Genomic DNA, 26,211 nt, shown 5'->3' on the forward strand with positions numbered 1-26,211 from the left:
GTTAAAACTGAATCAGGTTTAACGAAATAGGCAGGCCTTGCACACCCCTAATTAGCAGTGCAATCCTAAACAGTTACACCCTTCTAAGTTCACCTTAGAAAGGTGTGACTCTCTTAAGGATCCTCTGACATAATTCAGTAAGCAAGTTTCCGATGACTCACCGGTTATCCCAGTGCGCAGGCACGATTGTGCGCCCTTAGTGGGGATAAGTTGTGAGTCCTCATGGCTGGCCTGCCAGCTGTCCTCCTCCTCGCCATGCTCGCCGAGCTTCTGGGTGCCCGGTGCAGGAGCACCTCAGCCTGCTGGCTGCCCGCCTCACTACCCGTGCTCCGTGATCGTGCCCCCTATGCTTCTGGGTGCATGGTGCAGGAGCGCTCAGCCTGCTGGCTGCCCGCCTCTCTGCCCGCTCTCCCTGCACCTCCGGGCGCACGGTGCAGGAGCACGTCAGCCTGCCAGCGGCCCGCCTCTTTGCCCACTCTCCCTCCGCCTCCGGTGCACGGTGCTAGAGCACGTCAGCCTGGTGACTGCCCGCTTCTCCACTCGCTCTTCCCGTGGCTCTGGGTGCATGGTGCTGGAGTGCTCAGCCTGCTGACTGCCCACCTCCCCGCCTGTGCTCCCTGCGTCTCCTGCAATAGATACAGGAGAGGAAATACTTCTTTTCCCAGTGAGTACTTGAGCCAGGCAAGGGACGGGAAGGGCAAGCCTGTCTGCTCCACGCTCAGCAGCCCTGCCTGAGACGGGGACAGGCGGGAAGGACAAGGCGCCCACTGCCCTCCGAAGCCCTGCTTGAGCTGGGGAGGGGGAGGGGAGGGGGAGCTCCCTGCCAACCTCCAAAGCCCCGATCCCCAGCTTCAGATCTATTCAATGGAATCCACTTCCAACCGTTCTTTCCACAGGATTAAGGGAAAGTCCATGGGCACTTTAAAAACTGGCTGTGGAGGCAGCTGGGAGGCCCGCCCCTACTGCGCCACGCCCCTCCCAAGACCCTGCAGTGACAGAAAAGGCTGCCACACCAGCATGGCCCTACGGAGGCCTCCTTGGGAGGGCTGCTTCTCTGGGCTTATCCTGGCGGAGGTGCAGTGTTGCCCACGGCTCACTGTACCTGTGCCGGGGAAAAAAGTGAGTTGTCTCAAACATGCTTACCCTTTTATGTAGTTAGATGATGATGATAAATAGAGGGAGCTCTGACTCTTGAAAGCTCCTACCCTGGAAATCTAGTTGGTCTTTAAGATGCTACTGGACCTGGATTCTACTCTTCATAATAAAGTTAATAATAAACATTCTTTTGTGAACATCTGCATGCTCTCTTCCTGCAGCAATCCGTGTCAGACATTGTGGCCGTGGCTCTCATTTTCCTAACTATTCCCGTCCCCCCAGCCCTCCCGTCTGCCCTGACCACTGGCATTATTTACGCCCAGAGGAGGCTGAAAAAGAGGAGAATTTTCTGCATCAGCCCGCAGAGGATCAACATCTGCGGGCAACTCAATCTGGTGTGCTTTGACAAGGTGGGTGGGAAGATTCACTCTGGCCGGTGGGGAGGGGAGAGTCTACCCAGGTGCAGCGGAGAGATCAGAGCAGCACCTGGTCTGCCCTGGCAGATAGTGACAGGAGCCTGGCAGGAGTTGGGGAGCCCCCCCTTCAAATGTGACCCCCCAACCCTTGGACTAGGCCTCCCTCTCTCTCTCTCTCTCTCTCTCTCTCTCTCTCTCACTTTCAGCTGGCCACTGGCAATATGAGGATCATGGTAGTAGCCCACTTCACAGCCTCCTGTTTTAAGGGTGGAGAAAACTGACAGTAATCACTTTAAACAGTTGGAATCTGCTGCAGGTTCAATATGGGTACAGCAACCAGAGGTTAGACTTGCAGTGGTGGGTGTGAGGGAATGAACCCCCCCCACACACACACACACCGTGTGTTCCATTTCCTCCAGATGTCTGTGTCTCCCCACCCTCACATAGGGCTGGATCTAGGGTTGCTGGTGCCCGGGGCAACCCTAGTCCGACCCCATTGCGCGCGTGCACAGCACGCTCCCAGTGCTGCGTGAGGACATCATTCCGATAACATCACGCACAGCAGAGTGGTGGAGGCAGCGTGCGGGGCTGGTAAGCTGCCCGCGCCTTTCACCTCCCCACAAACGAATGGTGCGGGCAGCCTCGCAGCCCCCCATGCTGCCTTAAACCTGCCCCGCAGGATGGGGTGGCTGGCTTGCCATGCACCCCCTGTCCCGCGGGGCACGCGAAAGGCAGCGCCGGGGGTTGCGAGGCTGCCTGCGCTGCCGCCTGTGCACTCCAGCAGCGGGTAGCGGCTCCCGGCGCCCCCTCCCTCATGGCGCCGGGGGCAGACTACCCCCCCTGTCCCCCCTCAATCCGGCCCTGCCCTCACATCAGCCACAGTCTCCCAACCCCTTATGGCCCCCTGCCTCAGCTGCATTTACTAAAGAAGAACCCAGTTGGTCTTGTGTGAGTGACTGATGGGCCAGGGCCCTTGCCCTCTGACCCTGAGGGTGTTGCGCTGTTTCCCTGAATCTAGACTGGCACCCTGACGGAGGATGGCCTGGACCTCTGGGGCACCATCCCTTGCCAAGGCGGCAGGTAAGAAGCATCGGCCACGAGCCGGGGCGGGGGGGAGTTTTTAAGGAAGGCGGGACTCTTCTGCAGTCTTGAAGTGAAACCAAAGGGGACGGGGGAGTCCACATCTGAGCTTTCAGCTTCTGTTACCAAACCTTGTCTTTCAAGATCAGGAAGCAAGACACTTCAGAATGCAAACCTTCATTCCATCCCCAAGGGGCAGGGGTCCAATTCAATAGGGCACACACACTCCCCCTTCCCCCCTTTAAAAAATCTAAAGCTGCTGCATGAGAACGTTGGAGTGGGGCAGGGGTGCTTCGCCCTTTCTCCTCGGGCAGTTTCCCTGCTCAGTATACACCCCCTCCCACCCGCTTTCCCCTGACTTCAAGGCTAGAAAGCAGCTATGGAATAGTCTTTTGGGCAGAATCTCAAATGCCGAGGGACAAGCAGCTGCACACAGAGAGGGAATCCTGAGTTGGCCCTGAGTGGACAAGGAAATCTCGCCAGTGAACGATGGGGCAAGAGAAGCCTGCAGCGCTGTGTGGGTCCCGCTTCAGCCTAAGTTAGGTGGAATGTGATGCAAAAAGGAGGGAGGTGAATCCCACAGGGAACAAAAGAATCAATTTCATGCCATTTATAATACAATGAGTCAATTTATAAGTGCAATTGAAAGTGCAAAGTGCTGACAATTCATAAATATTCCCACAATATAACAAATTCATAAATATCCATTCACAAATGTCCATACAAGTCCATACAAGGCAACATTTCATATATGAGCATTCTCCAAATAGTCCATAACTTCCGGGTAAATCCTTGATGAAACATATTTTACTTTCCAGATTTTCTCTCTTATACATTCATAAATATAAAGTAAAAAGGCTTTCCTGCCATGAGGTGAGTTATAAAAACAACAGTCGACCTCACCCCTGCAAAACTCTCGTGGGGTGAGTTGTAAAGGCAGCAGTAAATCTCATTTCTGCGTAACCTTCTCCTGTATAACAATAATGAGGTCAGTTGTAAAAGCAGCAGTAAACCTCATTCCTGCATAACCCTCAATCTGTGGCCGGCTGCAAGCAGATTTCACGCTTGCTTCTTCAGGAGTCTATTTCAAAGCCCCCATGGGGAACACCCCTAAGCACTTAAATCACTCAACCCGGACAAGGCGGCGATGTTTCTTCACGCGTGCCTAACAAAAAGGGCGGTTCTCTTAAAATCCTGGCTGGAGAGATCCTGGCTGGAGCTGCTTGACCCAGGGCTGGGGCAGGAGCTCCATCAGCAGCAGCCCAGGGCTGAGAGCCGGTCAGGAGGGCAGCCACATCCTCTGCAGAGCCAGAAGCCAGAGGTAGCCCCAGCTCAGCCAGCCTGCAGAATGGGCCTTCGTTCAGCCTGCACACATGAAAGAATTCTGCAACAGACACCCAGTATCCCGTGCCTGTTTTCCAGGGAGGCCCCAAACCCTCTTGCTCCTCACCCAGACAGCGAAGCACAGGAAAGACTGTCACCATCTCACAACCACAATGACTGAGGTGGAAAGGAGGGGGGAGCCCACATGCCTGAAGGTCTGCCACAGGGCAGGGAGAAAATGGCTCTTAAGTAAATGTTACTGCAAAGAGATTTAATTAACGTGGCCCACCTAGCCAGTAGGGCCCAACCCAGCTCCGGGACAGCCTGCCTGGCCCTGCCACTCTACAAATGTCCACGTGTCTCCGTGGGCCTGGGTGCATGGCGGAGGTATCAGTTCCTGGACTCATCAAGGAACGGAGCGATTATGTGCGCCCCCAGAGCAATGTCTCCTCTTTGTAGTGGATGTAGCCCACTGGTTAGCAGCCAGGCCCTGAGCATGCAGTCCCTGTGTGCTGATTAAACTCTTCCCTCTGCCAAGCAACCAAGGGCAGCTCCTCCGCTTTGTATCAGCTTCCAGAATGTCCACAGCTTCTCCTCCGGCTCGCCACTGCCCTGGGGGCCGCTCTGCATCGCCATGGCCACCTGCCACTCGCTGCTGGTTCTGGAGGGGAAGATTCAGGGAGATCCGCTGGACCTGAAGACGTTTGAGGGCACCGGCTGGGTGAGTCCTCTGACCTGGCAGCTGTACAGGCAGAAGAAGTCGGTTGACCCAGAAGGGAAGGAGCTGCAAGCAAGGGCTGTCTCTCTTCCCAGCCTTTCCGCTTTGCTGGCAAGTGGGGTGGGCCGTGGGGTCGGGTAAGAGGGACAGGGTTAAGGTTGGTGTTGGAGTGTGTGGCGGGTGCCGCCAAGCCTCCTTTCAGCCATGCTGTGGCAGGTGCTGCCAAGCAGGGCTGGGCTGGGCTGGGCTGGGCTGGGCTTGCTAAAGCAAAGCAACCCACATGCCCTCTTGCAACCATTGCCAGTTCATTTGGATGAGATTTGCCACATTCTTGCCTACTCAAGAGCTTGCATCTAATGTGCCACAGGCTACTTGGCCAGGCTTCAGGAAGTTGCACATCTTCTAAGCCACTCATTTGCTAGCAAGCCCACCGTGAGATGTCCAGATGAGAAGACTGTTGTAAGGAGGGTTAGCCACCCATTTCCCTCTCCTGGCTTGTGAAAGGGGTGCAGAGAGAGGGAGAGAGAGCAGAGGCAGGGGGTGCCTTTGGGTATCCTCTGACTGGACAGCCTGAGAGCGTATGTGGGCCCCAGCTTCCTTAGCCACACCTTGTGGAGAAAGAGTCCCTGGTACAGCTGTTCCCACACTGCATGGGGACTCCCCTGGGGCAGTGCCCCTTGGGTACAAGCTGTTAGAGCGAGTGTTAAACAACACTGCGGAATTAAACGCCGAGCTGGTTAGAGAGGCAAAAGCTTTATTTGAGGAAGTTACATACTTGAGGGAAAGAGGGAGAGATAGATCCTAGCTATCTGACTACATCTTGCAGAGACAGAGAAGAAGAGTGGCAGGAGAGAGAAGAAGCAGGATATTGCCCTGTTTAGCCCAATAGGAGACAAGACAAGGAAATGACCCCCAGGAAACAAGAGAGGTGCTACTCTCACTGTCCTAACTAAGTGATCCTTGCTGCCCCCTGCATGGTAGGCTCTTCTTACTTCTTGCTGCTGCAGTACACCAGACATTGCTATTTCCAACACCCCTTCTCAATGTCTAGTGTACAAAGTCCACAAAGTTCAGTCTTTCTCGTAGACTTTGACATTTCTCTTTGGCAAGTGGCTTGGTGAAGATGTCTGCTATCATTTCTTCTGTAGGGCAGTGCTGTAGCTCAACAAGCCCTTCTTCTTGCATATTTCTCACAATGTGATTCTTTATGTCAATGTGCTTGGTTCTTGATCCAATTCTTTCTGTATTTGCAAGCTTTATGCAAGATTGATTATCTTCAAAGAGTTGTATAGGTTTGGGTTCATTTATCCCAAAGTCTTCTAATAGTTGTAGAATCCACTTGAGTTCTTGGCATGCTTCTGCTGCTGATATGTATTCAGCTTCCGTAGTTGATGCCGCTACTAGGTCTTGCTTTCTGCTTGTCCAACTGATTGCTCCTCCACCATAAAAGAATACTCGTCCACTGGTAGACTTTCTGTCTGTGATGTCTTCTGCCCAGTCAGCATCCATGAATCCCACTAGCCTGGGATTGTCGCTTGCTGGTAGCTTGAGCTTCAGTTGTGCAGTACCTCTCAGGTATCTTGCCAGTCTTTTGACTGCTTGCCAGTCATTCACTCTTGGTGATGCACTTTTCCTGCACAGTATTCCAACTGCTGCTGCTATGTCAGGTCTGGTCACTGTACTTATGTAGAGCAGTTTTCCAATTGCTTCTCTGTATACTTTGATGTTTCTCAGAGGTTCATTGTTTCCACTTTGTTTCAGGAAATCTGTTTCCATTGGAGTACATGTTGGTTTTCCATCTTTCATATCCATGTAGTCTAGGAAATCCATGATCTTTTGTTTTTGATTGAGAAGATAGCTTCCATCTTCCTCTCGCTCTATTTGAACTCCAAGGTAAAAGCTGACATTTCCAAGACGCTTTACTTCAACCTCTTGGTTCAGGTGCTGAATTATTTCATCCCAATCTTGTTGATCTTCATAACAAAGGAGAATATCATCTACATAAATCAGAATAAAAATCCATTTGTTGTCTTTCTTTCTTGAGTACAGGCAGCGTTCTGCCCCGCCTTGCTTGAATCCTTCTTTGATGAGCATTTGGTTCAGTTTCTGATTCCAGGCTCTTGCAGCCTGTTTTAGTCCATAAATGCTCTTCTGCAGTTTGCATACAAGTCCTCTGTCTTTGGACTGTTCAAATCCAGGAGGCTGTGTCATATACACGTCTTCTTCCAGCTCTCTATGAAGAAAAGCAGTTTTCACATCCAGATGCTCCACATGCATCTTCCTTGCGGCTGCTATGCTCAGTAGTGTTCTTACTGAAGTGTGTTTCACTACTGGTGCGAAGGTTTCATCATAGTCTTCTCCATACTTCTGGGAATATCCCTTTGCAACTAGTCTTGCTTTGTACTTTTGTACTTCTCCATCTGCATCAAGTTTGGTTTTGAAAATCCATTTGCATCCTACTGTCCTTTTTCCAGGTGGTAGTTCTGTGAGAATCCATGTCTTGTTCTGGATCAGAGAGTCAATTTCCTCTTTTGCAGCTTTTCTCCATTTCTCTGCTTCTCTTGCTGGCATTCCTTCTATGTCTTCCCAGCTAGAAGGTTCTGGTACAGCTTCTGTTTTTGCCAGGTAAGAGAATTTCAGTGGTGGAACTCCTTTGTTTATTCTGTCTGAGCGTCTGACACTTGGCTCTGCTTCCCCTTCTCTTTCTGTGGGCTCTGCAGGTGTCTCTTGTGTCTCAATCAGGTCCCAGAGTTGCACAATTTCTGGCTGCTGTGCTGCATCAGCTTCCTTTGGTGTAGACTCTCTGGTGTCAGGCTTGCTTGCCTTCTCTTTTTCATCAATGTGCACCACATGGCGGATCTTCACCGTGTCTGTCTCTGGGTTGAGGATTCGATATCCCTTGCATCCCAGTGCATATCCAACAAATATGCCTTCTTCTGTTCTGGGATCCATCTTAGACCTCTTTTTCTTCGGAACATAAGTGTAGGCTTTTGATCCAAACACTCTCAGATGCCTTACATTGGGTTTGCGGTTGTACCACAGATCAAATGGTGTGCTGCTTGCACCCTTTGTAGGTAGCATGTTCTGCAGATAGGCAGCAGTGTTGATAGCTTCTCCCCAATATTTTTGAGGTAGCTGTGCTTCTTGCAGCATGCTCCTGCACATTTCTGTGAGAGAACGATTTTTCCTCTCCGCTATCCTGTTGAGTTCGGGGGTGTATGGCACGGTCAGGTGATGCTCTATTCCTTCAGCTGCTAGGAAGCTTGTCATCTCCTTCCCCACGTACTCGTCTCCATTGTCTGTGCGGATAGCCATTGGTTTTCTCTGGAATCTGTTCTGCACCATTGCTAGGTACGCTTTGAATTTTTCCAGTACTTGGCACTTTTCCTTGAGCAGGTAAATCACAGTAAATCTTGAAAAATCATCAGTAAAAGTCAGAAAGTACTTACTTCCACTGGGTGTTTCTGTTCCCATGGGTCCACAGACATCACTGTGAATCAGCTCCAGTGGTCTTGTCGTCTGCTTCTCACTCTGTTTGGTGAAAGGAGGTCTTGTGCCTTTGGCTTGAATACAGCAAACACATTTCTCTGCATCAGGACATTTTCTCATTTGCAAATCATTAGTCAGATTCTGCCTTTCAAGTTGATATATATAATCCATATTAGCATGTCCAAGCCTTCTATGGATAAGACTAGTACAATTCTTGTGAGTGCACTTTTCAATTAAATTCACTGCGCCTTCAGAGCAATCCAGCATATACAGGCCATCCTCTAATGTGCCTTGTGCAATTAATTCACCTTCATTGCTAATAAAACATTTCTCTCCTTTGAATACAGTTTCAATTCCTTTCTTCGCCATGACAGATACAGATAATAGGTTAGTCTTAACTTCAGGTACGTATAGACAATCAGTGATCTGCACTTCTCTAGTTTGGCCACTGGGTAGCGCACAACATGCAGATACAGTCCCTTGTCCCCGCGCTGTTAAAGCTTCTCCATTTGCCGTATACAATTTCTCGTGACTGTCATTCATCTCATTAAAAAACTTCTCATCTTTGCAAAGATGGTTAGTACATGCACTGTCAATTGCCCATTTGCATATGCTTTGATCATTTTTACCAACATTTAAACAATTCTTATCAGATCTGTTTTTCCTTTGGCCATCGGCATTAGGTGACTTAATGGCTGCATTAGCATTCCTAAAGCCTTTTGTTTCCGTCCCTCGTGGCGGTTTGCTCACTCTCTGTGAATCACGAAACCAACAGTCTTCCTTTAAATGTCCTTTCTTTCTGCAGATGCTGCAGGAGAAATCACTTCTTGAACTGACTCTTAAAGCTAGCTCTTTTGGCTCACTTTTATAAAATTGTTTGTTAAGACTTTCCTCTTGCAGTCTTGCAAGTACATAGTTTAAACTTAGACTTTCTCTCATTTCCAAAACATGTACTATGCTTGTATAAGATTGAGGAAGGCTGTTTAGCAAAATTATAGCTAGATCCTCATCCTGGATCTCCTTTCCAAGGGATCTTAATTTCTGTGTTAATTCCATGAAATTTGCAATATGATCTTTCAGTTGTTGCTGTGGCTTCATCTGAATCCGATACAATTGCCTCATTAGCAAAATTTTAGTTTTAATTGATTCTTGACGGTTTATTTCTAGAAGAGACTTCCACATTTGTCTAGAAGTGGGCTCATGAATTACTCTTATCAATTGTTTATCACTTAAAGCATTAATGATAATAGATCTTGCCTTATTGTCCTGCTTGACCCATTTGGCTTCCTTCTGTGGATCTCCAGTCGGTTTTTCATCTGTTACTGCAGACCAGACGTCCAATTGTATGAGGTGCGCTTTTATTCTTTCTGCCCAAAGATCGTAGTTTCTCCCATCTTGTAGTCGGTCAACCTGGAACCCCTGCTGTGCACTGTAGGAGTCAGCCATCTTTCCTCTATTGTCTGCCCTCTGTACTTTAGCCTGCGGCTACGGCAGAAGTTTTATTGCTCTCTCTTAACTTCAGCTTGCGTTAATTGCCTCTGGGCCCATAACCCTGTTAGAGCGAGTGTTAAACAACGCTGCGGAATTAAACGCCGAGCTGGTTAGAGAGGCAAAAGCTTTATTTGAGGAAGTTACATACTTGAGGGAAAGGGGAGAGATAGATCCTAGCTATCTGACTACATCTTGCAGAGAGAGAGAAGAAGTGTGGCAGGAGAGAGAAGAAGCAGGATATTGCCCTGTTTAGCCCAATAGGAGACAAGACAAGGAAATGACCCCCAGGAAACAAGAGAGGTGCTACTCTCACTGTCCTAACTAAGTGATCCTTGCTGCCCCCTGCATGGTAGGCTCTTCTTACTTCTTGCTGCTGCAGTACACCAGACATTGTTATTTCTAACACAAGCGTGCCTCAAGGACGGATGCTGTGTGACCGTGAGACGGAGTGGCGCCGTGATCCTCAGTCCAGACTCCACATCCTGTGCGCTTCTCTCTCTAGCGGGAATTTCTTCCTCTTCCCCTCGACAGTTCCAAGGAACTTTGTAAAGGAGCTCAAAGTCTACACATCACAAGGCTTCCGAGTCATTGCGCTGGCACAGAAGGCACTGGCCATGGGCGAGGGTGCAGATCTGGATGGCTTGGAAAGGTGAGGCCTGCTGGGATTCTCCCGTAGCCAAGGGGGAGGCTGTCTGGGGCAGGGCCACAGGAAGCAGCAGCTCTGCTCACGGGCAGAGTGGCCCTTAGGCCCCGCCGAGTTTTTAGTGCATTCAATCAAGACAAGTTAGAGTATGTAGACCTAAGCCCCCAGACCTACTTCCTGCAAGATGTCCTCCCCCCTTTCTCCAAGGGTTAGGGTGCCTGATGTGCCCATGCAACCAGCCTTTTCTTCAGTGCCTGATTCACAGGACACCAGTCTGTGGCTCTGACTGGACAGCCAGCTGGGGAAGGAGGGGAGGATCTGGGTGGGGCTGTGGGTCCGGCCCTGGGGGAGTGAACTTGTTGCCCATTGGACTGTTCACATTTCTGATACTTTAAAGCCCCAGAAGGGGCTTTTTTAGGCCATGAAGGAGCACTGAGGGGGCGCCAATGTTCCCCTCTTCTGTGCTATGGCTCTGACCTGTCAGGTGCTCACCTTTCCTCGGGCTGCTTTTGCTGCCTCTCAGTTACTGCAAGGGTTTGACTTTCAGCTTCCAGTTTCTCTTTCCTAAGTAATAAGACTCTCAGGTAGGCATCCGGCCACAGAGGGCCAAAGCCAGAGTGGGGGTGGCCGGATCTTGGCCCCCGTGCCCTTTGTCCCTTATGACCCTCCCCTCGTTCCCTTTGACCTGCCCAAGGGAGGAGGTGGAGTCTGGCCTGACCTTCCTGGGCCTTCTCATCATGGAGAACCGGCTGAAGAGCGAGACCAAACCCGTCTTGGAGGAACTCATGGGTGCCCGCATCCGGAGCGTGATGGTCACAGGTAATGATGGGTGATTTTTAGAAATTTGGAAGGTATGAAAGAAAAAACACTCCCAGTTTTTTTGTGGGGGTGGGAATGTAATTTTGGAGAGAATTTGAAATATATTCAATGTATTAACTGCTTAGTTTCTTATCAAGCTTATTTGTTGATTTAGCAATATAAAATGCATCACTTATGTAGCATAAACATGTGTCCTAAATGGCTTATTTATGGAATATAGAAGTATATGTGCGTTAGCAAAGAAGAGAGTATATGTGGTCAGAAACAGTCTCACATAGAAACAAGAGTTTATTTATTAGATTTCTATACTGCCTTTCTGTCCAATAAGGCCTGTAGTGGTTTACAACATTAAAAACAAGGATAAATACTATGTATTAAAACTAAAAATATATTAAAATTATGATCGCTCACAAATACAACCAATAGTTGGCACAGAATCCATGCTATATCACAGCTGGTTTAAAGCCTGCTTAAAAAATTCACCCCTGCGTGCCCTACAGACACTAGATGGGTCCTGCAGGGCACGCACACTGTTGGACAGAGCATTCCACCACGGTGGGGCCACCACAAAGACAGCCCTCAATCTAGTGGGAGAGACAAGCTGCTTGGGGGCCAGGCACCACCAGTAAGCCACAAGATGAAGAATGCAGCTTTCGTTGGGGGTTATATTGGAAGAGCCAATCCTTCAGGTATGATGACCCCAGACTGTAGGGCTTTAATGTTTGAAACCGGTACCTTGAACTTGATCTGGAAACCAATTGGAAGCCAATGCAGCTACCGTAAAATAGGCTGCATATGGGCAAACCATGATGAATTGGTCAGGAGCCTAACAGCTGCATTCTGAAAGACCTGCAGTTTCCAGAGCGTCTTCTAGTGATACTTACGACTCTGAGCATATTTGGATATCAAATTTAAATGTATAATATGGAAAGCTCTGAGCTCTTAAATTTCTTAGCATCAGTCACATTATTGCACAGTAATCGTTGCCATGGTTATTCACATTTAAGCAATAAATACAATTTTGAAAACAAGTCGTATATGCCTATACTCCAATCCCATTGCTCCCAATGTACTCCTGGGCTCAGTTCTGGGTGCTGATGTTGAACTTTAAAGACCTATACAGCTTGGGGCCCGCATATTTGGGACTATATACTCCCAAATGAACCTACCTGCCACTCTGGTCGTAGTCTTAGCTTACATGGGTGGCATTCCAGGAAAGGGCCTTATTGGTTGTGGCACCAAAATTATGAATATCCGTCCCAAAGAGCTTCTTCTATTCCTCTCGATCAGCGGGTGAACACTTGTCTGTTTTCTTCGGCATTCCCTCACTGATCCTCCTTCCTGTTTATCTTGTGAAGGGAGGGTTTGCAAGCTTCATTCCCTCGGGACCCAGGAGACTGGAAAAGTCCCTGCTGTCATCTTGGGTCTCCACCTAGCCTGGCCACCATTCCCCTTACTTCCAGGGGTTTTCTAACTGCTGCCAACAAGAAATCTGCCAGTGTATCTCCTGCGGGGCAGATTTGTACATCCAGCACTCTGTATCTGCACCGCTGCTGTGTCTCCTGCTTCACTTATGCCAGCCAGTACAGTAGTGATGTATCACACTTTTGCATTTTAAGGACAGCAAGCTCAACCGCTCCCCCTCCCCTTTACTGCTCTCCAGAAAGCAGAACTAAACGGGCCTACTGTGTTACAGAGATGAGGCTTCCAACCTCTACAATATATGAAAGTTTGATAAACAAAAATAAAAAGAGAACACATTGCCTGTACAAGCATTCAGGCAGTGCAAGGATACAAGGAAAAGGTGATAACATGCAATGCTGTAAATCCTGAACTATATCGTGCTTTGTCTGTGGTGGCCCCCTCCTTGCAGAATGGACTGCCTGAGGAGGTCAGGAAAGCTCCCACCCTCCTGGCTTTCTGCAAACTATGCAAGACTGAATTATTCAGGAGGGCTTTCTGTCCAGATTATGAGACTGTGTCGTAAGAAGTAGCTCAGATAGATGCTTTGGTAGGGACAGGGGCTATATGCTACTCTCTTGGGCACTGTCTGCTGATGTAGACATACACCTACTAGGGAGTTTCCACATTGCTAAACAAGCCATGTACATTAGTTGTGCTTGGTTTCAGAAAGATTTCATTTTTCTGCTAGGCTTTATGCTTTTTTCCCAAACTTTTTTGCTTCCATACCCTATTGTATCTTTTTTGCTGAATGTCTGAAAAGATGGTTGTTATTGTACTTTGCTCAGTGAATGCCCTGTGGTGGAGAATGCTGTCAAGTTATAGCTGACTTAAGGCGACCCCTGGGTGGGTTTTCATGGCAAGAGACTAACGGAGGTGGTTTGCCATTGCCTGCCTCTGCAACCCTAGTCTTTGTTCGAGGTCTCCCATCCAATTACTAACCAAAGCTGACCCGGCTTAGCTTCTGAGATCTGGTGAGATCAGACTCACCTGGGCTATGCAGCTGAGGGCCAATGAATGCCCTAGCTGTTGATTATATTGTATTTTCACTTGCACTGTGTAATCTGCCTTGGATCTCAGAGAGAAAGGCAGACTGTTAAATAAATAAATACGTTGCTAGTCAAGGCTGGTGATCCTTGAAATTGCAGCATTTAAAAGTCCTTCATGGCCTTAGTTTTCAGAGGTGGAGCGTCTCCTATTGTCCCTTCACGTGTAGTCGAGAGGGAGCCCCAAAGTAGGGGTTTAGTCTTCGTGCTTTGTGCCAGGACACAATGAAAGAGTCAAAAGCTAAGCACATAAAAGAGATTATTCCTCCCATCCTGAGAATTTGTGATCTCCTTCTTTTCCTGCCTCAGGGGGAAGAACATACAATTTAACTTTTGAGCTTTCCCGGCCGCTGCCCCTTTAGGTGTGCCGTTCTAGCAGAGGTGTTAGATGGCAAATCCTTGACTCGCCTGGGCCAGAGCCATTTGCACCTGGAAGCCCTGAAGTGTTCTCTGCTTGGGCCTTGATGTCTCCCCCCTCGCCCCTTTCCTTTTTGCTGTCTAGGAACTTGCAGATGGGCTCCAGTTCATAGACAGTTCCAGTTATTGGACTATCAGTGTGATTTCTAGGGTGGAGGGCATCTGTCCATATATGCGTTTATGTGCTTTGTTCAACTATTATTTTGTGTGCGTATTTAAAGTTGGTTTTAATTGTTCTTAGCTGTGGGGGCCCTCGGTTCAGTAGAAAGAAGGTATTAAAGCGTTTTAAATTAAGAAAACCAACAAATATAGTATACATAGGAATTGCCATTATCCAACGGAAGATTGTCTTTCATACAATTTTTCATACTGCACATTTTGAATGAATAAAGCCTTTTCTTATAAAGTGTATCAGTGGTTCTAAAAGAAAGAAAAATATCATAGGGAATTTTCTCTCTGATGCTTTCCCAAATTGCACCACGCCTCATGGTGTGGAATGATCGCGGTTGTCCTTGAGGCAGCTCCCCCCCCACAACCCTCAGCGGCTCCCCTTGTGTTGTGGCCAGGCCCAGCAGCTGCAGGGGCTCAAATTGCTTTTTCCTCCAGAGTCCAGCCTTCTGTTTTTGTGAGTCCGTCTTGGTGCTTATCCCTCACATACCCCCCTGCATCTCTCCCTCGTGCAGTGCTGAGTAGCCCATTCTTACTTTGCTCCAGCCCATTCTTCTGAATGACTTTATTTCCTCTGGCCCAGCCAGGATCCGTCTCACGCCCCTTTCAGCAGCCTCTGGCTAGGCACTATGACCTCTATTGGCTGACTATGGCATTAGGATTTTCCTCATCACTCTGAGGGCTAAGAACATGCCAGAAATGAGCCTTCAAGTTTACAGGAGAGTTTAGATCTCTCTCTCTCTCTCTTTTTGATATGGCTGATATTGGCCAGCAAGGCTGGAAAGTCTTGGACTTTTTTAGTTCTGAGATACAGACCAATGGGTCACTGAAAACGTAGTTGAAACCCACCCTGCTGCATCTTTCCAGGTGACAATCTGCAGACGGCCGTCACCCTCGCTAAGAACTCTGGGATGGTTTCCAGCAGCAGCAGAGTGATCCTCGTGGAAGCAAGTGAGCCGGAGGGATCCATCCCAGCATCCATTAGCTGGCAGCTAGTGGAAGACATGCATCAGCACTCTGGGGAAAAGAAAGTAAGTTAGGGAATCCAGGAGGGTGTTGACCGCCCCAATCAACTCCCTGGGATGCAAAGAACTGGGGTGCCTCCACACTGTGGAAGGGGATCCGAGGGCCATGCTTCCTAGCCCCCCAGGAGCTTTGAGGGAGCCTTGTCCTGCTGAACCCCTGGCCCGTTCTTTCATGGGGAGGTACCCAGGAGGCATTTTGGCCACACATGCCTGCTCCTTGCCTTCAGTGAGAGCTCCAAGCTCCAGCCGCTTCTGCAGATGTGCAGATTTTTCTTGTCATGCAGCACTGGGCAGGAATGCTGATTGACAGTTTGGTGCAAACAAGGAAACTTGAGATGAAGCCTGCAGAGTGGGGCCCTGGGTCCCCTCCCTGATGCCAGCCATAGGGGGGGTGCCCTGGCCTCAGCAAAGCTTTGAGAAAAGCCTCACCTCACCCTCTTCACGTCTTCCTTAGTCTTGTTTTGAATCCAGCCCTACATCTATTGGAGGGAGGGAGGGAATGATGGGACTGCTAAGAATGACCAGGGGACCCCCCCCCAGGCAGATTCTCTCTGCTTCCCTCACACACCCCAGACCAACCCAGACAGCAGAGAAAAGCCAATGGCACATCTTTGCCAGCTTCTCTGTAGAGGAAGGATAGACACAGACAGCGGCAACCGTGTTTAAGGCCTAGGATCAGGCCCTCTGAGAGTGGCAGCTGCCCACAGAGCGCCCGTTCCCAGGTTCACACGCATGCCCTCTGTAACAGATTCTAGCAATTTAAGGGCCCTGAATCCTTTTGTAAAAGGAGAAGGCGATTGCCCAGCCAGATGAACAAGAAAAAACCCATTTCAGGAGGAAAGGCGGGAGATGGGTGTGGATTTTCCCAGAAACTGGCTACGTGCTTGTTACTTGAGGGGAGACCTGAGCTGCAGTCAGGCCCGGAACAGCCCCCCTCCTGCTCTATTTCCCACTTGCACCGGTGCGCAGGGCGGGGATTGCCCCTTGGAGTAATCCTCCCCTGATTTCCAGGATCTGGGCATTTCCATTGAGGACACGGCTGTTCCCAGGGAGTTCCATTTTGCCTTGAATGGGAAGTCCTACCAGGTCCTCATGAAACACTTCAGCGGTTTGGTGCCAAAGGTAAGCTGTGGGGGGCAACCGGCTGCTGGAGAGTCAGCACTTCGGGGTTGTGAGCGGCACGTTTGCCTTTCGACAGGTCCTTCTGAATGGGACCGTGTTTGCCAGGATGTCTCCAGGGCAGAAGTCCAGCCTGGTGGAAGAGTTCCAGAAGCTAGAGTAGGTTCCTTGCTGTAATGGGGACTGTGTGTGTGTGGGAGAGGGAGGGGGAGAGTGCAGCCCTGGGTCCCTGCGCGTCACTTGGTGCTCCTCCTCTGTCTCTCAATCCACTTGGGCTGGGGAGGCTGGCCTAGGGGTGATGAGGGCATTTCCCTTGCCAGGCAAGGTGATGGTTGCATGACCTGCCTCTCTTCCGGGGACGGTCTTCATGACTCTGGGGTCCTGTGCAGAAGTCAGGGATGAGGGGTTCTTCCCACCCTGAAGAACAAAGCACCCAGTTTTCACCATGCATGCCCCTTCAGCACTTTATTGTCCTGTTGTTTCCACCTCCTGTTGGCATTTGTGCATTGCCTTCCTCAATGCATGAGCGTCCTTTGGCTGCTCCTTATGCCAACCCAAGGCAAGTGTGAAACAACCTGGCCCTGCTGAGTTTAACTGGAGTTTCTTCCTTAAGGAGATGGGTGGAGTTCTGCTGAGGGCTCCCCTGCAGGCTCTTCTCATCTTCCTGGAATGAGCCTGGGCCCCCATCTCAGTATAGAGCTGAAGCAGGTAATACTCATGACTTTCCAGACAAGGTGGGTTGAATTTTGCTCTTAGCTTAGAAACACATGTACGTGCGCACACACATGCAATTGTGCCTGTGTTGCAGCAGGTGCGTTTCTGAATCGCTGAGGATCACAGTCCAGTGATAATGACAGTAGCAATATTATCCATGTTTCTGTCTCCATCCCCCCTCCCCCCCCCCACCGCCAATACACTTCCTATTTTCTTCTGGCAGAATGTCTTCTTTGCACTTTTACAATCACAGACCCTTCCCCAACTTGTAAGGATGGTATTTGGACCCCCACCCACCCACCCACCCGCACACCTTAGTTTGGCTCAAGTTTTCAATGGAGAGGTAGTACTGGTTCAGTGGCGCTGTTCTTCTTTGAGGCCACAGATGAGTCACATAGGTGCACACAGGCCTGGACTAGTAGCTTGAGTGACCTTGCTGGCGTGGTTAGGCTCAACCTTTGGTTTCATGTGAAGCCCTGGCCTTCGTCCCTCTTCTGGGGCCTGCTCTCCTGCCAATCATTTCATTCATAGATTGCCTCCAAACATCCCTGTGCCCCACCCCCCCATGTGCTCCTTTGGAAGCTTCCAATCTTTTTTTTTTTTTAATTTTTATTGGTGAGCATAATTTCAAACAATATTTCAATTAAACCCTATCTGATTGAATCTAACCTAACCCCCACCCTTTCCCCAAAGATGGAGGCGAGAGTTTTATTAGCTTGTATTCAGGAACTCCCGGATGCCCAAATATGGTTATAGCAACAGTTACAAGTTACACATTCCATTCTCAGCCAACTAAGCAAAATACGCTGTGATCAGACTTTTGTCTAATCTAGGAAGCATAACGGAAAGAAAGGTACATCATGAGCTTCTGAGCATAGATGAATATTACTTAGAGTGTATGGGAATGTTGTGCTCTGTGAATGATAAGAGAACAAGATGAAACTACTCCCTGATTCCTGTTGTGGTGTGCCAAATGACCAGAAATCAGGGATGTAAAGAGTTGCCAAGGCGAACTGGGTGGTATGCCAACTCCAGCTAACCTACAGCAGCTCACTCTTTTTTATTTATTTAATTTAAACGGGCAGCAAAGGGCCGCTCTCTGCATCCTTCCAAGAGCAGTCTTCCTCATCCTCATCCTCATCAGAGGATGTAAACCAAGAGGCTGGGTATCAGCGTGTACAGTCATTGGCAGAAAACAGAGAAGCACACACAGAATGAGTGTAGAATTGGCAGTAATAACCACAAAGATGGCAGCACGATTGTCCAAAGCAGCACGTCTGAGCTCTATGAGTTCAGCATTCAGGGCAGCAATTACAATAGAAGTTGCATTCATTGTCTTAGTCAGGCTGCAAGCTATTTTTGCTAAGAGTTCAATGGTTCACAATGGTGAGCAATGGAAGACCAACATAGGCTGCAAGGGCCAAGGCCTCTCATCACTTAGGAGATTCACTGTAGAGTCACAGCTGGAATCTAGCATAGCACTTTTCAACAGAGAAGCAATTAATCAGTAGACTCCTCAAGGCAAAAGGTGATACATTAAGTTGCGAGGACAGCACACAAGGAATGAGAAGTGAATTGGCAGTCTGAGGTTTTCCATCTCGAATTGGTTGCCACTTGATGCCATGAGCTGGCTGGATACGCCTGGTAGGGACCCACAAAGGACCTGTGGATGATAAAACAGAAACATACCCTTTCCCCCACGGTAAAAGGGGGACCGGCCCCTGCCAGGTCTTATCTGGCAGGCTCCGATAGTACACCTGTGGAGTAGGTAACTGTGGTTTCTGCCAGAAATGTCTATCAAAGGCAGAGGTATTTGGGGAGGCAGCAGCTTATGGCTGTGAAAAATTAAGCTGATTATACGTGAATAAACATTTATGAATTTGCTGCATGGTCATTCCCAGCGTTGGGAGTTGGGACCCTCCTCCCCCCTTGTTGTATTTATTTAGAGAGGAGGGTTTCAATAGAGTGATTGGCATGTTTTACAATCGCCTGACCTGTAGAATTGTAAGGGATTTTTTGAGTAAGAATAATGTCTGAGCCGCTTGGAAACAGTGGCTGGCAAGCTGAGTGTCAAGCATCTCCCACCTCAGGAATGTTCACTAACTTAGCTTTGTTTGTGGAAGTGTGGGGGAGAGGGGGGGTGAGAAGAAAGCAGGCTAGCTGTGCGCTGCCTGAATATGTTGAAGTGGTGATGAGAGAAATATTATCTGTGAATAAGAGTCAGAGAGGATAGCTGTGCGTAAAGCCTTACAAGAGATTTGTGTGAATGAGTTTGGATGAAGTAACTTTAAGAACTAAGAACTACTTTTATGAAACCAATATGCTTCTTGAGAAATAAACATTTAATTTTGTTTTGTTGTATCCTAGAGTAGCTGTCAGTGTTATATCCCAGGAGATGGGAAAGAACATGAAATGCAGTTTTTCCCCTCTGAGGAGTGGTCTAATAGAGAATTCTAAGTCTATTTCATGAAGAATAGAGACTCCCCTTTCCATGGTGGGAATCCTCACTAGAAAACTTAAGTGGTTACGTGCAAATAAGAAACACAAACAGTTGAACTTTTCTTTTGACTGAGAGTAAACTCTTGCTAAAGAGCTGCTTTAGAGATTTAAGATTTTAAGGAGAATCTACAGACCTATGCTGTAATTCACTTGAAGTTTCAGTGAGAAAGACAGACTAGAAATAATGTGAATAAGTAAGAAACAGACAACCAATCAAACCAAAGTTTTTTGAGACAGATGACTTAGAGCTTTCAGAAAATTTCTTAGGCTTTGTGTACTTTGATACCAGGATTTCTGTTGATCCTACAAGGCAGAAGATTTTAAGATAGAATGTCACTTATAACAGTGAAAGAAGGAGTGTAGAAACAGAGCTATAAGATTAGAATTGATACAGGGTGTTAAATAAGCACCAGGAAGACAGCTGATTAGTTTATAATCATAATGTGAGTTAGAGATGAGCTTGAAGAGAATATTTAGTAATTCAGTGACCTTCGTTCTGAAAAACATAACTCTTCTGGAGCAGCTACTATTAGAAAAAACTGTGGCTGCTTCGTGCAGTGATTAAAGGAAACAGGCACTGATTGTAGAGGAGAGAAACAATTATCTTTAGGTAACTGAAAAAGGACATCTCCCTCTAAGTTTGCAAGAGCAATCTGAAACTTGCAGAGTATTACACAGGAGGTGATTGAAATCATTTTTAGGAAAAAGCAGATTTATGGACAGCAAAACATAACCAGTGTGCTCAATAGCACACTTTCGTGCCATAGCACAGAGATCAGCCGTGGCATGAACATTTTTGTGCGCCATGAGAGATACAATCATTTTACAAGAAAGACATTCCCATAGTACACTCCACTGGGAGTGTGGGGAGGATGAAAAGGCGAAAGCCATCAAGTCCTGCAGGGATTCTGTTAGCACATTGCTGAGCTAAAATCTCGTTTACTTGTAAAGCTGCCTGGGTTGGCAGGAGAGCAGTGATAAGATTGCTGGGATGTTTCGTGGTAGGAAGCGAGGAAAACAATGGACTTTACAGACTGGTAGGTAAAGAAAAATAAGGTTGTACCCAATGGAGGTTGCCTAGGAGCTGCTGCAAAGCAACAAGGGTGAGCGGAGTTTCAGGAGCCACAATGAGGCCATAAGATTGGAGAGACTCTGGTGGCGTTGGAGAGACCCTGGTGGCAATCTGGGGTGCAGCCACCAGGATATCCTCTCTCTTAACCAGAAAAGGGTGAAACTCTTGAGAAATTGCTAAAACTCCTGTAGGAGTCTGAGTGGTAGGAAAAATGCACAAGGAAAATCCTGAATTCATGGAAGGAATTTGATTGACACACTGCTGAGCCAGAATGCCATTAACTGATTGTAAGACTTGAATAACATCACTTGGATTTTTTTGCAGTGGTCAGTGAAGAGAACAGGAGGCTTAGGAGACTGGTAGGAAGAGCAAAAGAGGGATTGACCCAATTTAGAGTACCCAGAAGCTGTTGTAAAGCTACAAGTGTGTGGGGGGGTTTCCATTTCCAGTCGGGCTGGTAGGTCTTGGTTTTACACCTCCTCCCCCAGGATCCTGGCATTCTCCCTGAGGAAGAGCGGCAGCAAGCAAAAAGTCTTGATGAAAGGGATTTCCTATCTCTTGGCAAGCTCTAACCATGTCTGCCAATTCCGGGGTTTTTCCCAGACCTGCAATAACCCTTGGCATGCAGAACCTCTGCACTGGCTATCCCTTGCCAGCCCCCAGGGCCAACTATTCTCCCTGCATTATGCAGGGAGGCTAGAAGCTTAAGTCTGCTTAAAATATATATATATATATATATATATATATATATATATATATATATATATATATATATATATATATATATATATATATATTGGGTTTTTATAATATATAGGAAGGAATTACAACAGGCCATAAGCATTTATGAGATTCATATACAAGCTTAAGTCCGCTTTTCTTGTGGAAGCTCAAGAGAATTTCAAAACCCCGAATTGCAGACCGTGGCCAGGAGGCACCAGCCAGACTGTCAGGTTCAGAATGCTGTATTGTACTGCTTTGCTTAACCGACTCCATTTTTAATCCTTTCAGTGTTTAAGTGCTCTCTTCACAGGTGCCAAGGTTCCCAGGCAGCTATCTCACAGAAGAGGAATGTTTTGGCTACCGATGTTCCACCAAGAACCAGCCTTGGGAAACTTTCGCTATCCTGACTTCAAAGGGGTTGTTTTGAGAACTATGGGGGGAGGCTGGGCCTACTGTGATCTGTTACTTTGTACCTCATGCTTTGCTCTTCATTGGTAACAATGCACATGTACCATCCTGAATATTGCATTCAGGCTAGTGGACTATAATGGACTATTTCTTCAGTAAAAGCCTTTTGGAAACAATGGACTATTGTCTGATTGCAGGAGGTAGTCTGGAGTAAGGACATTATCTAGCCACAGTTCTGACATTTTGTTACCAATCCCCTCTTCCAATGCCTAAGCCGGATCAAACGGACTCCAAAGCTGTCCCAGTCAGGGATCCTTTGTTTGACCCGTATGCCTCCCCCGGCTCTCAAGGCTTGGAAGCCCAAGAACCTGTACCGAGAGGAGACGGCTCCTCGGTTACAACGATTTATACCCTCGCTCCCAGCAGCGCTGATACACGGCCTAGAGCCACAGCCGCACCACTTTTCTCCTTGCCCACCCCGACGCAGTGGGGTGCAAGACCAAGGGAAACGAGGGACCGGAGGGCCAGCACGATGTTCACGCAGTTGCAGCTGGATAGTCGTCGCAGTTTGGAATCCATACCCGAACAAACCGGAGGCCGACCGTGGCTGTTCTGGAACAGGACGACCGAACAAACGGAGTGGGAAACGTCCCGCCGTGGCGCCCTGAGTTGGGATTATGCGGAAGTCACCCCGTGGTCGGGGCAACAAGATGTAAGTGAACACCAATGGGTACAGCTCCAGAGCCGAACGATTGCCATTGATTCAGGAATATCAGCAATCACTGGCCTGACAAAAGGAGTTTTAGCCGCGAGATCTCAAGAGGAACAAGGGCTAGAAGCACCCTTGCCGTGGCAGCAGACGCTAACCATGGGACCGCCGCCCGAAACTATGCCGACCTCGCAGTCTGCTGGAGCTAGCGAGTACACGCAACTACGGGAGGAGGAAACTACAGATAGAGTGCAGCTGTTGGAGAACAGACTCGTAAATATGGAAGAAAGTTTGGCCAATGCCGTCCACCTGCTTTCAGTGCTAGTAGCGGGGGACAGAGGCCGTGATCTGCCAGCTGGTCTGCCTGACATCAGCCAAAGTTTGGCTAACCTGCAAAATCAACTGTGGCCGCAACAGCCACCAGAGACGGGAGACGAGGATTCTGTCACCGGGGAAGGACCCTGCCCAGAAGATCCATGTCCAGATGAACCCCGTCCCGAGCAACCGGCTCCATCAGGAGACGACGGCGCCGGTGGGGGAGGTGGAGAACCGTGTCCGGAAGACCCTCGTCCCGATCGCCCTATCACTCCGGCCGGTAGTGGGACTGGAGGAGGAGGGGGAGAACCAGGACGACCGCTAGAGCCAGCTTCCCCGATAGTCCCACCACCCACGACACAAGCGAACCAGCCCCCAAGCCTACCGGGAGGAACCACACCACCGGTCGTCCCAGGAGCGGGTAGGCCTCTACTGACACCGGGGCCGCGAGGGGATACGGTTCCTCTCCAACCCATCTCTCCTCACCCGCCTCCGTTGCGGCCGGCTCCCACTCCCCTTCAACCAGTGCCAGGAGGCCTACCGCGGGGGCGGCCGACACCTTTCCAGCCAGCACCAGTGCATCCGGCACCGAGGGGACCTCCTCAGCCGATTCCGGGAGCGCCTTTACCGCACCAACCTCAACCCTACCCTCAGCAACCTCCGCCACAGCTACCGCCAACGCCGCGACAGCCTCCTTTACAACTCGCTCCGCTCGATGCCTACCCAGTGCCGGCACCAGCTCCCAGACAAGATCTTCCCATGGGATGGGTCAAACTGGACGCTACGTTTGATGGAGACCCTTCCAAATTGGGATTCTTTCTGGTACAAGTAGTACAATTTTTCAATCGTTGGGGGCATCTCTTCGGAAGTGAGGCCAGTCAAATAGAACATCTGGGATCACGTCTCCAGGGTAAAGCAGCCGACTGGTATGTGGGACTTTATAACGTGGGGGCCCCTGAGTTAGATACACTCCAAGGGCTAGTGGATGCAATTCGAGCCCAATATGAAGACCCCCTAGAAGAAACTAGGGCCCGAACGGAATTGCAGGCTATTAGGCAAGGCAGCATGTCGGCTAGAGACTATGCCACAAAATTCCGACAACTTGCTGCCAAATGCCCAAGGTGCGAAGAGTCCACCAAGATTATTTTATACAAACAGGGTTTAAACCCTAAATTGTTGGACAGAGCCCTCATGCAGGATAACCCTCCTACACTATTAGGGTGGATACAATTAAGCTGTGAAGTAGAAAACCGCCTGCTAGAAGTTCGTTTAGTGGAACAACACCAACAACCTCCGGGCCAAAGACGCTCCTCCACTCCTATCCGAGAGAGCAGGGGGGCTGGATATGCTACTCGTGGAGCAAGAGATGCTAGATGGCAACAAGGGCTGTGTTTGCAGTGTGGCCAAGGTGGTCATTTTGCGGCGCAATGCCCTTATCGGCCTGTGCAAAGACCTCTGCTCCAGCTAAGACGCCCATCCTCCGCAGCCTACCCGGCGCCACCGCGCCCTACCCCAGCTCCGAGAACCGCAAGAGGTAGGGGAGCATCGAGGAGGAACCCCCCCGAAAGAGGACTAGAATTGGAAGAAGTTATGGAATACGATCCGACAGCCCTAACGGGGGGGGAGAATCCAGAGAGCCCCGCCTCGGGAAACGAAATGGATCTGTCGTAAGAGGACCCAAACGGCAGATCAAACCTCAGTCAGTTCCGGTTCCGAACCGACCTCCTGGGTCCATTCTCTTCATACCAGTAACTTTGGTGAATCCTGACAAGAAAATGCACATTCGCATACAAGCCCTAATTGACTCGGGCTGCTCCAGAGACATTATCGCACCAGCTCTAGTAAACGGACTAGTGCTTCCTGTGAAAGATCTGGAAATACCCGTAATTTTCGAGCAAATGGATGGCACTAACATGAATCCAGTTACTACCGAAACCACTCCGGTCATAACTGGCATAGGGCAACATTGGGAAGTAAGGTCATTCGTCATTAGTGCCACGGCAAAATACCCCTTGATCTTGGGAAGCCGGTGGTTATGCGATCATAACCCGTATATCAACTGGGCAGAAGGAAGCATCACATTCACCCATGAATCGTGCAAAAATCATCGTTGGAATCAAAACTGGGGTATTAACCCTACTATAACTGAGCCTGCTCTCCTCACCCAGGAAGAAATTAACCAAATACCCAAGCAATACAGAGCATACACCCAAGCCTTCACAGAAGAAGAAGCTAATACTTTACCTCCTCACAGGAGGACGGACTGTGCCGTGGAAATATTACCGGGCGCCACGCTGCCCAAGGGCCGTCTGTATCCCAAGAGCCCTAATGAAAGAGAGGAGCTCCGCAAGTTCATAGACTTAAACCTGCAAAGAGGATTCATTCGCCCGGCTAACAGCCCCCACGCAGCTCCTGTGCTTTTCGTCAAAAAGAAAGACGGGGGCCTAAGGCTGTGCACGGACTTTAGGGGTCTCAACGCGGTCTCCTCCAGCAACGCCTACCCCATCCCGCTCATCAGAGATCTACTCAATGTCATGGCTCAAGGTAAGGTCTTTACGAAATTAGACTTAAAAGACGCTTACTTCCATGTCCGTATCCGAGAGGGGGATGAATGGAAAACCGCTTTTAACACGCCCCTCGGCCAATATGAATATTTGGTTATGCCATTTGGCCTGGCCGGGGCCCCTTCGGTTTTCATGTCCATGATCAATGAAGTGCTGCATGAATTTCTCTACAAAGGCGTTGTAGTATACCTAGATGACGTGTTAATTTATTCGGAGACTGAGGAGGAACACGTAGACCTTGTAAAAAGAGTCTTAACCACTCTCATGAATAACAAACTGCCCATTAAGCTCTCTAAGTGTGAGTTCCACAAAACAGAACTCACTTACTTAGGCTACTGCATTTCCCAGGAGGGCTTGAAAATGGATCCAGGCAAAATACAGGCTGTATTAAATTGGCAAACCCCCGCGACCCGCAAAGAATTACAATCCTTCTTGGGCTTTGCCAACTTCTATAGAGAGTTCATTGCGAACTTCGCTCAAATCACGCTCCCCCTAACCGAACTGTTAAAAACCAAAGACAAGGGGGACCAAGCTAAAAAACCGAGTGCAAAAGTGTCTTGGACGCCTGACTGCCAAGCCGCGTTCCATCACCTCAAAACGCAGTTTGTTTCAGAGCCCGTTCTACAACACCCCGATGAACATCGCCCCTTCATAGTGCAGGTCGACGCCAGCGACGCTGCAATTGGGGGGGTGCTGCTACAGCGGGGGGCGGATGATAAACTCAGACCCTGCGCCTTCCTATTCAGAAAGTTTTCAGAGGCGGAAAGGAATTGGAATGTGTGGGGAAAAGAGGCCTTTGCTGTAAAAGCGGCTCTCACTACCTGGAGGCATTGGTTAGAAGGAGCCCGTCATCCATTCGAGGTCTGGACGGACCATAAAAATTTAGAGGCCCTACGC

The 26,211-nt window shown here is 49.0% G+C and overlaps 1 protein-coding gene across 1 annotated transcript; it reads left to right on the top strand.

Moving 5' to 3' along the window:
* Positions 1-1,017: 1,017 nt before the first annotated feature.
* LOC129331946 (probable cation-transporting ATPase 13A5) lies at positions 1,018-16,473 on the top strand. The gene is made up of 9 exons (XM_054982642.1): positions 1,018-1,119; positions 1,317-1,505; positions 2,530-2,591; positions 4,485-4,769; positions 10,115-10,261; positions 10,950-11,074; positions 15,034-15,197; positions 16,203-16,313; positions 16,390-16,473. Exons 1-9 carry the CDS (start codon positions 1,018-1,020, stop codon positions 16,471-16,473), a joined length of 1,269 nt encoding a protein of 422 aa, XP_054838617.1.
* Positions 16,474-26,211: the final 9,738 nt, after the last annotated feature.

The sequence above is a fragment of the Eublepharis macularius genome, chromosome 6, assembly GCF_028583425.1.
Source record: "Eublepharis macularius isolate TG4126 chromosome 6, MPM_Emac_v1.0, whole genome shotgun sequence".
Lineage (NCBI taxonomy): Eukaryota > Metazoa > Chordata > Lepidosauria > Squamata > Eublepharidae > Eublepharis > Eublepharis macularius.